Source organism: Nannospalax galili, unplaced genomic scaffold (genome assembly GCF_000622305.1).
Source record: "Nannospalax galili isolate Female #2095 unplaced genomic scaffold, S.galili_v1.0 scaffold136, whole genome shotgun sequence".
Classification (NCBI taxonomy): Eukaryota; Metazoa; Chordata; class Mammalia; order Rodentia; family Spalacidae; genus Nannospalax; species Nannospalax galili.
The window spans coordinates 556,568-567,312 of record NW_008340872.1 but is presented as its reverse complement, the minus strand read 5'-3'; the positions used below and the strand labels follow the sequence as shown (position 1 = coordinate 567,312).

The 10,745-nt window shown below is 44.6% G+C and overlaps 1 protein-coding gene and 1 pseudogene across 1 annotated transcript; one reads left to right on the top strand and one right to left on the bottom strand.

The window, feature by feature from the left end:
* The first annotated feature begins 32 nt into the window (after positions 1-32).
* On the top strand, positions 33-2,852 carry LOC103736428 (carbonyl reductase [NADPH] 1). The gene is made up of 3 exons (XM_008835915.3): positions 33-429; positions 854-970; positions 2,171-2,852. The coding sequence occupies exons 1-3, from the start codon at positions 150-152 to the stop codon at positions 2,605-2,607; spliced, it is 834 nt and encodes a 277-aa protein (XP_008834137.1). The 5' UTR covers positions 33-149; the 3' UTR covers positions 2,608-2,852.
* A 3,843-nt stretch (positions 2,853-6,695) lies between these two features.
* The window catches only part of LOC108491004, an 8,301-nt pseudogene continuing 4,251 nt past the window's right edge, over positions 6,696-10,745 (bottom strand).

Below are 10,745 nucleotides of genomic sequence, written 5' to 3'. Positions count from 1 at the left end.
GGCCACGCCCACTGGGGGGCGGGACCTCAGCCTGCGCCTGCGCACTGGGCGTGCCCGCTGGCACCCGGGACCTGCTGCAGCTAGAAAAGCTCGCTGCCAACCTCCGCCGTGAAAGCCGTTCCCCGACTGCGTCCGCCGCGCTCCCAGCCATGACGTCCTGCAGCCGCGTGGCGCTGGTGACCGGAGGCAACAAGGGCATCGGCTTCGCGATCACTCGTGACCTGTGTCGGAAGTTCTCCGGGGACGTGGTGCTCACGGCCCGCGACGAGGCGCGAGGCCGGGCCGCGGTGCAGCAGCTGCAGGCGGAGGGTCTGAGCCCGCGCTTCCACCAGCTGGACATCGACGACCTGCAGAGCATCCGCGCCCTGCGCGACTTCCTGCGCAAGGAGTACGGGGGGCTCAACGTGCTGGTCAACAGAGGGGGAAGGGGGGCCCCAGAGCCTGGAGGGTGGGCTGTGCATGTCTGGGCAGTGCTGGGGCGGGGGCATTCTGACCTAGTGGGGGTGCAACAGGTCCCCGGGGCTACAGGGTTACCTAACTAGGACCAGTGGGGGGCGGGCATTTGCGGGTCTCGGTCTTAGGCTTAAGGAGTGGAAGTTTATCTGACATTGAAATAAACAGAGAGTTGAAGAGAGGCAGGTGCTGCATCAAGACCCTGCTCTGCAGCGCTCACCCAGCCTCCCCCAGTGATGCTATCTTTCAAAAACAGTAGGACATTGTGAAGAGATGGACGCTGGTGCGGTGCTGCCATTGAATACAGACTTTACTCAGAAGTCAATATATTTCGAATGCACTGTTAGGTTTGTGCTGTTCCGTCCCATAACTCCTATTCATTTATCCTGTTCTCTTTCTCCCCTAAAAGATGCAGACCCCACACCCTTTCACATTCAAGCAGAAGTGACCATGAAAACTAACTTTTTTGGTACCCGAGATGTCTCCACGGAGCTACTCCCTCTAATAAAACCCCAAGGTGAGTCTGGTGGGTGGTCGGCCATGCCTGCCTGGGACTTCTGCCCTTGCTTCCTGACCGGCTCCAGCTACAGGAGTCTCTTTGCCACCAGTAGGTGTGGCTCTGCTACCTTCGCCCTCATCTCCAGAGGCTGTTGCTTTCCTCTTTGCATGCACACCTGGCTCCTTTTTAACATCAACTCTTGGTTCCTGGGTCCGTTTGTTCCTCACACATCAGGGGCCCTTAGCCTTTTGTTTTGTAAACAGGGTCTCAGTCTGCAACCCTGGCGGGTCTAGAACTCACTACCATAGACCAGGCTGGCCTCGAACTCACAGAGATACACCTGCCTCTGCCTCCCAGCGCTGGGACTAAAGTCATGCGCCACCACATCTGACTGAGAGGTCCCTAGGATTCTATTCCTCCCTAAAGCATTTTGGTCACTTACCCACATCCTGCTGGTCACAATGCCCTGCCCCTACAGGACCTCTTCCCAGGCCCTCAGACTCTACTACTGATCACACCATGCACCCCCAGTCCACCTCTGCAGTGGGCCTTGGTGGTCAGATCACACAATTCCAAACCCTCCTGGGAGGCCTCCTTTCTTGAGCATCTTCCTTTCCTGGGTTTCTGCATGGTCTGCCCAACTACTCCCCTCCCAAAGAACCTTCCAGAGAAGGCACAGCGTTTTAGCATGCCCACAGGGATCTCCATAATCAGCCCCTTCCTTCCTCCAGGCTCATGTTAACACCCCATCCACACGCTCCATGTTCTGCAAAATAATCACATTACTTTATCATGAGCTGCTCTAATACCCCATGTGATTTGGATACCAGGTGAACGACCAATCATTAAATGCTCAATAGTAAGGACAGGTGAGCCAGTTTAGAAATGTGAACTATTTGGCTTAACAGTTGAGTGCATACGTGGCTTTCCCTAACTCCTGTCCTGTTTCCAATCTGGTTCTCCTTCATAGCTCCAGTGTCTCTAAGACTGTTCTCTAGAACCCCAAAGGGCAGCCAATTCCCCTGACACCTGATATCTCTACCCACCCTTCCTTTTCCAAGGAAGGAGTACAGTTCCTTATGCAACCTCAGTAGTCTGTGTGTATACTCCTCTCTACACCTATCTCAAATGGAAACTTGCTGATCTGAACCCCCCCCCCCATTTAGTGTCCCTGCATAGTATGCTCCTCTCCTCATAGCAATTCATTCTGTCTTCTAGGCAGAGTGGTGAATGTATCGAGCATGCTGAGCATTTCAGCCCTGAAAAAATGCAGCCCAGAGCTGCAGGAGAAGTTTCGAAGTGACACCATCACAGAGGAGGAGCTGGTGGGGCTCATGAACAAGTTTGTGGAAGATACAAAGAAAGGCGTGCATGCAAAAGAAGGCTGGCCCAACAGTGCGTATGGGGTGACCAAGATTGGGGTGACGGTGCTGTCCAGAATCCATGCCAGGAAGCTCAATGAGCAGAGGAAGGGGGACAAGATCCTCCTGAATGCCTGTTGTCCAGGGTGGGTAAGAACTGACATGGCAGGGCCCTCGGCCACCAAAAGCCCAGAAGAGGGAGCAGAGACCCCCGTGTACTTGGCCCTTTTGCCACCAGACGCAGAGGGGCCTCACGGACAGTTTGTTGAGGAGAAACAAGCTAAGCCGTGGTGAACTCACTTCACGATTCCTCCCACAGCCTCACCTTTGTGCCCTGTCCCGATTCGGGCCAAAAGACATTTACTTTGTCAGCTTATCCTTATCCAAACAAGCTGTGTTAACTCACTACTAGTTCAGCAGTCTACTTACAGTGTGGCCTTTTAATTTTATGACGATTTTTGTGATTCCCTCTGTGATACCAAAAGAAAAAGTAGATTGTGGAAATAAATAAAAATGACTTGACTGATTCTTTATACACATCCATTTCTGCAGATTCTTGTCAAGCAGAACCAGCACACCATCTCAGGAGTTTAATGAGTGTGAAAATTAGGGTTAGGGAAGGCACAAGAGAACTCTCAGAACCAAGTAGACAGACAGCTCTGTGGTTCCTGCAGTGTGTGCCACCTTTCCAGGTGTGTTCTGTGACAGGAAGGTGGACACACTGAAAACCAAGGAGGACAGCTAGATGTGGCCCTTGGGCTTAGGTTTAGCAGCCCCTAGAAAGCACCAAGAAAGCAAAGCATCCAGTCCAGCTTCTTTAAAGAGCTTGAGCCGTGGACAACCAACCATGGCAGTGAGTGAAAAGCGAGTGGTGCTTGTAGGAAGCGCCTGACTGCTTACTGTTAGGGATCTATGAGGAACGTTATTAAGACTCCCTGATGTGAAGGGGTTCTGTATGCAAGCGAGAAGAATCCTCAAGCCAGCATGGTTACCAAGTTTCAGGAGAATACAGAGAAATGAACAGTATACAAAGTGGTCAAGACTACAGTGCACAGGTAGATATATGGGTGTCTTCTGTGTGTGTGTATGTGTGTGTGCACGCACATGAAAACTTAAAGGTGCTATCCTTCAGGTGCTGTCCAATCTTGTCGGGTTTTTGTTTTGCTGGTTTGGTTTTGTTTGGGGGTGTTTTGGGGGAGGGGTGTTTTTTCAAGAAGGTCACTTACTTGCAAGGAACATACCAAACGGACTAGCCTGGCTAGCCAATTATCCCTAGGAATCTGGCTGGCTCTGCCTCCTCAGCGCAGAGATTACAAGCGTACGCCGCCTTGGCCAGCTTTTTTTACATGCATTCTGGAGCTCTAATTCAGGGGCTCATCCTTGCAAGGCAGCACTTTACCAACTGAGCTAAACTCAGCCCGCATGGATATCTTCTGTACAATTTTTTTCTTCTTTCTACCTTGTGTTGAAAGCTTTCAAACCATGGGGAGAGGCTAGGACACTGCTCAGTCATAGAGTGCATGCCTTGCATGCCTGAGACCCTGGGTTTGATTCCGAGGACAAGGATGAAAAACCAAGGGGAAGAAATTCCTGACTTTACCTGTTAGTGCCTGCCTGAGGCAGGATGACTGAATCTTGCTGTGTCATTAGCCATCAAGTGACAATAGTACAGCATGTCATAATTTACGTGTTGAAACAGTGTCAGACATGTGGGCATGCATGGTGTGTGCTGTCATCCCACACTGTGATTGGGACTTAAAAAGAGCACATGCCCACTGCCCGTCACCCAGAAGGGCTCTGGTGGTCATCGGGAGCCGCCCATACCTTCTGTCCCAAGGACCACCATCTGATCCTTCACCAGTGGTTTCCAGGCTCAAGAATCTGAAGCGATCATCCCTGAAAACAAGATGGAGCCCTTAAAGGGAGGATCGATTTACAAATTTCAGCCTTCAGCAGCCTTCATTTCCTCCTAGCCGTTTTGGTTTTGTTTTGGCATTTTGGGTGTGTTTGTGGGGTCTTTTGTTTGGTTTTTTTTTTTGGTGGTGGTGGTGCTGTTTTACCAGAACATAAGTTTATTTCAGATATAACAGCCGTGTTAAAATTAAGAATTAAGTTTAATTCTTAATTGCACCAAGTAAACTTAGCCATTTAAGTATTTTTAAAGTTATTCCCTCCAAAAACTGAGAGAATTTTTCTTTTCCTCCACCACACACCACTGTTTCTCAATAGTTCTCTCTTTGGAGGACTTTCCATTCATGAGCAAACTGCTTTGGAGAGCCTTAGGAACTCCTGTCTCCAAACGAGGATTAACCTTGACACAATATGTATTGCATAGATTTCTCTATGGATTTTCTTTATAACGCAAATGCAAATAGCATACAGAATAATTTTAACCTATTTACCCCATGGTAAAAACTGTCCTAAAAAACGTGGATATAGCCTATTGTCTTACAGTTAATAGAATAATAGAATAGAATAATAGAATAATAAATATAAAAAAATAAATATATAAAAACATGGATATAGCCTATTGTCTTACAGTTAATAGAATTATTATTTTGCCTCAAAGATTACTTTTATTATTTATTTAAAAAAAAAAACTCAACTGGTCTTACTTTAGATTTTATTGACTCACAGGCATATTGATGAGAGCCCAGTTTCTACCTCTTCCACATTTTTCTCTTATGTAAGTGGATGGAATTATTTAATGCAAGTTTGATACAGGACAATTGGCCCTTTACGCACACTTAAAATTTAGGTTAAACCACTGTCTAGTATAGGAAAAAAAGTTATAATTAAAGAAAAGATGAGAAAAAAATTACAACAAACTTCTTTAGGTCAGTTAAAGGCCTTTATCTTGGGGCTGGAGAGGTGACTCAGCAGTTAAGAGCACTGGCTGCTCTTGCAGAGACCTAGATTCAGTTCCCATCACCAACATGGCAGCTAACAACCATCCACAACTCCAGTTCCAGGGGAATCTGACATCCTCTTCTGACCTCCACAGGCATTGCTCAACACAGGTGCACTTACACACAGGCAGGCAATACACTCATACACATAAAATAAATTCCATTATCTCTAATTGGGATTTTTTTGGGCGGGGGGTCTTTTTGAAGCAGGGTCTCCCTGTAGCCCCAGCTGTCCTGGAACTCACTATGTAGACCAGGCTGGCCTTGAACTCACAGAGATCTGCCTGCCTCTGCCTCCCTAGTGCTGGGACTACAGGCATGTGCCACCATGCCCGGCTTGGGGTATTTTTAAAAATTCATCTCACTAGCCCATACTCTACAGGTGAATGATTCTAGTAATAAGTTTAATAGCGGGAAAAAATAAACCTGCTAACAACCAACCACTCATTAGCAAAACAGCAGTTTAACAGAAATACTTTGGCCAAAGTATAACAGTACCTACCCAAATTGCCCCATCCATCAGCAAATAGAGGGGAAAAACTGCTTTTAAAACCTAAATAAGCTGGGGCTGGAGAGATGGCTCTGCAGTTAAGAACACTGACTGTTCTTGCAGAAGACCCCGGTTCAAATCCCAGCACCTACATGGCAGCTAACAACTGTCCATAATTCCAGTTCCAGGGGATCCAACAGCCTCTTCTGTCCTCTGCGGGCATTGCACGGCACGGGTGCACTTACCTACATGCAGGCATAACACGTGTACACATAAAATAAAAATAATTTTTAAAAAGTAAGCTTCATGTTTCTTAGAAGGATAGTAATGGTTCAACTCCTGAAGTGCTCAGAACTAAAGATAGAGTGAAGGAAATGTCCAGGGATCTGCATCCCACAGATAGTCTATAAAAACTCAAAAGTACCTCAAATACACTAAACTTGTCTAGGAATTTGAGAACAGGGTATAATGGCTGCTGCTTTCTGTCTCTGGAAATAGAGCTGAAAAACGCATCTTAACTGTGAAACTGCATAGATCTGCCTTATCCTCCCTTCGACCACCTCACAAAAATAAGAGAACTAAAATAATCCAAACATGAGCATCCTTAAGAGTCCTTGGAAGGCTGGAGAGACAGCTCAGTGGTTAAGAACGCTGGTCGTTCTTGCAGAAGACCCGGGTTCAAATCCCAGCATCCACATGGCAGCTAACAACTGTCCATAACTCCAGTTTCAGGGGATTCGACATCCTCTTCTTTTCTTCACGGGCACTGCACGACACAGGTGCACTTACATGTAGGCATAACACTCATACACATAAAATAAAAATAATAGATAAAATATTTTTTTAAAAAAGTCCTTGAAAGGATTAAAACTTTAGGGGTCAACAATAACAAGGAAGGAGGAAACCTCCTCAAAGGGGGCAGGGACATCAGTGCTTCTCTTATTTGGCGACGAGCAAGTGCAAGAAAGCCTGTTTGTGATTGTTCAGTTGTCTGTCTTTTGTGTGTCTGCACTCTGGCCAGAAGAACTTTGAGGTCTTTCTGAAGCACATGAGCATCTGCAGGCTCTTCATCTTATAATAGTTCTTTTTTTTGTGGCGGGGGGGGGGGGTCTCAATAATCTCAAAGCCGATCTTCAATTGCTGACTCATTGCTGATCTGGACATGCTGGCAGATGTGGTCAAAAGTGCCGTCTCTCACAGATGTTTAGGACACGATTTAACATTTTCACTCCTAGTCCACGTCTTGGATAAGGTACAAGACATCCTAGTGTCATGATGTAAAGTCTCTTCTGATTCTGTGAATGATCCACCATACAATACACTGCACCTATTATTGAAATAGGCTAGTTCACCAACTACCAGACCATCCTTGTAGAGCCTGTCATTATAGCTGACTATAAAGATAACCTGGTTCCAGCTTTCAACTGTTTAATGTTGTGTGGTATCACATCTCCCAGCTCCATCTGACTACCTTTGATCTTCCCTGCCTGCTGAATCCATCCTCCTCACCGCCCTGAGCTCTCAGTGACCTTGGCTTAGGCCGCTCAACCCCACACACCAGACACTCTGCTCCTCCCCGTAGCCACCACCAGCCTTCATTTTGTCTTTGTAAACAGACACCACAAGATCAAGATAAAACTCAAGACTACAGTGTTTCAAGTACTAGTTGGAAATGTATACTTGAATTGCAAAGATGTTTTTCCTTAATACTTTGCATTGGTAAGAGCTTTAGAGAAAGCATTCCAAATTGAAATATGTGATGTTGCCTCTGAGAGGACACAGTTATTCGGTGTTTCTAAGGGTTTGTTTCTTAAGATGAAGGATAAGGTACATGATACTAAAAGTTTCAGAAAATGGTAAAATTATGACTGTCGAAGATATAAACTTAAGCTTATATTAAACACATGTACAATTACTCTTATGGTAGAAGGGACCCAGGTAGGGATGTTATAGGCAGTTCAAACGCAAAGCTTAACAGGGCTTAGATTTACATGGAATGAAAGTATATTAGATTAAAGTACAAATAAAGGTAAAACCAGTGTTCCCAATGTAAAGGAAGTCACTTAAATCTCTGCTAAGTAGGACAGCATTTATACTTCTATCCATCACTTAATTCAGAAGCAGTTGCAAAATGTCTCAGAATGAACAGGGCCGTGGCCTAATGTAACTCACTCTAGCAAGTATCCATCACTCTTGAATGAGCACAGAAAACACAAACCTTAATAGAAGCCATCATGCCTAGCACAGGAGGGAGGACTCACAGGGGACCGTCAATCACAGCCCCAAGTGGCCCCCAATCTGCACCCCACTTCTACCTAATTCCCTCATAAAGTTACTTTCCTCAGATTTCCTAAACTAATCACTGTAGCTAATAATCTCAACTTTCCCCTCTTCAAAGACAAAATAAGTATCAGTTAAGAATTACCCAGGATGCCTGCAGGTACACACAGACAGCTGCCTCTACGAGAAAGCAGGGCCTTTGCTACCCAGGCCAAGTTCTCCATCTGTCCATGCACTGTGTTCTTGCAAACATGCATTCTATTTCACAACTAATTTTTATATTTAAAAGCATGCTCTAAAACTGTTCTAGAAGGAAAAAATTTATTTTATCACAAATTAAAATTAGAAATCAACAGCAGCCCTAAATAGTTGGGAATAAACTATTACACTTCTGTTCAAAAAAGCAAAAGCATCAGAAGGGAAACATGGAAGTATTTTTGAAATAAAACTCATTTTAAAGCCTATGAGTATTTCCAGGATGACACTGAAGATGTGCTTGAAAACTCATATTACCTCATGCCTTTTATTAGAAAGAACTGTCTCAAAACCATGACCACTGATTTCACAAGTGGAGCTAGGACACAAGGTAAGCAGGACAGAGACGGAAGTCAGAACAGAAATCAATTCATCTACAAGGAAAACTAGAAAGCCTAGCACGCCTAAAGCCAGCCGGGTCCTTTAGAAAAAACAAATGCCATGTAGTCAACACATCAGGGGAAAATGTGTAAAGAGAGAGGTTCCCAGGACCAGCATGGCAGAGGCGGCAGGCAGTTCAGACAGGAACTACTTCATGTCAACAGAATGAACTTCTAGAGGGAAATACTCAAATTTTGGAAAACATTCAAGGAAAATTGGAAAAAGTAAGTAGCTCTCATCTCTAAAATGAAGCTTCAAATAATCTCTAGGCTAAATGGCAGTGTTGGTTGGGACATAAAGGGAACCACATTCAGCAGGTGCCCACCCGATTCGCCTCAGCCGTTGATTTGACTTTACAGCTACAGACGGAAGCATGGGCAGTTGGGGAAACCCCACTTGGAAAGCCCTGAGTCATGATGAGATGCAAATTCAAAGTCACTGAGAAACACCTGGCTTACGCTGAAGAAAAGGGTGGGGAGATCTGATTGCACAAGGACTAAACACAGCTTTGGGAGCTCCTTTCCACTGGAGTTTTGTTTTATACACACATAGCTCATAACCCATATATAACTTGTTAACCGACCTCGGCAAACACAAATATCGGAAAACACTTCAATAAATGCCAACGTTACTTTTGATACTAGAGATTTTAGAAATGAGAACTATTTATGTTCTCTAACTTTTCCTGAGTGTTTCTCAAAATAGAACTTCGTATGTTCTCTCTTGCAGAGGTGTGCTGGGAATTACCCAGAGAAATGCATCCTGCCCACATCCTGCAGGTTTAATTTTATTTTAATTTTTTAAAAATATTTTATTTAGCCAGGCATGGTGGCACACGCCTTTAGTCCCAGCACTCTGGAGGCAGAGGCAGGTGAATCTCTAGGAGTTCAAGGCCAGCCTGGTCTACATAGTGAGTTCCAGGCCAGCTGGGGCTACAGGGAGACCCTGTCTCAAAAAGACCAAAACAAATTTTATTTATTATTTTTATTTTATGTGTATGAGTGAGTGTATTGCCTGCATGTGTGTAAGTGCACCTGTGTCGTGCAATGCCCATGGAGGTCAGAAGAGGGAGTTGGATCCCCTGGACCTGGAGTTACAGACAGTTGTTAGCCACTGTCTCCGTCCTGGGAACTGAACCTGGGTCCTCCTCAAGAGCAGTTAATGTGCTTAACTGTTAAGCCACCTCTCCAGCCCCCAAGTTTAATTTTTTTAATTATTTATTTAATAACCACATACTTAGAAGAAGCATTGACATATTCAATAACAATTGCCTGAGCTAAGATGCATCTCTTTCAAAATTGGCTGTACATTTTTCGGTTTACAGTTGAATTATTATAGTTATACAATAATGTACTCAGTATAAACCCTATAAGACATAAATTAAATGATGTTTTAACCTTTAAAAAGATCTCCATTTCATTATTAAAATACACAGTTTCATATAGAAAAATTCTTTTTCAATGCAATTGACATTGGATGTTTGCACATGCATTTCTAATCTACAAGTTATTTTTATATCCAGTGTAGGAGTCTCCAACCCAGCACTGTGATCTCCTAGCACCCTTTTCCTTCACAGTACCTACCACTGCATCACATGCCATTGGGGCATTTTCATAGCACCTCTCACTGAGGTCAGCTTGTGGCTGAAGCAAAGCAGGGGCCCAGGATGATCGTCATTCTAAGGAATCAAGGGAATCACATCATGATTATATGATTTTTTGGGGGGGCATCCCTTTTTAAAGAACTTTGACCATTACCTGTAGCTTTAGAGGCATAATGTTAAAAGAAAGTAAGCATATTGAAAATTATTTTTTCCCTATAACTTTTATAAACTTAAAATTCCTTATTTGTAAAGTTGAAACACTACCTTTTAACCATCTGAATGTACTTGTGGAAGACCTAAGAGACAAAGCAGAGGAAAAGAGGGGGAAGCCCATGCTTATTCAGCATCTGCTCAGTCTGAAGCAAATTCCACCGATGATGTTAGTGCTCATCTTGAGAGGATGGCATTAGGGTTAATAGTTTATGCATGAAGAACTCGAGACACATGAGGATAGTGCTCTGGTGGCACCCAGATATACCAAACAACGTATTCCAATAGCATGTAATGTTTTTGC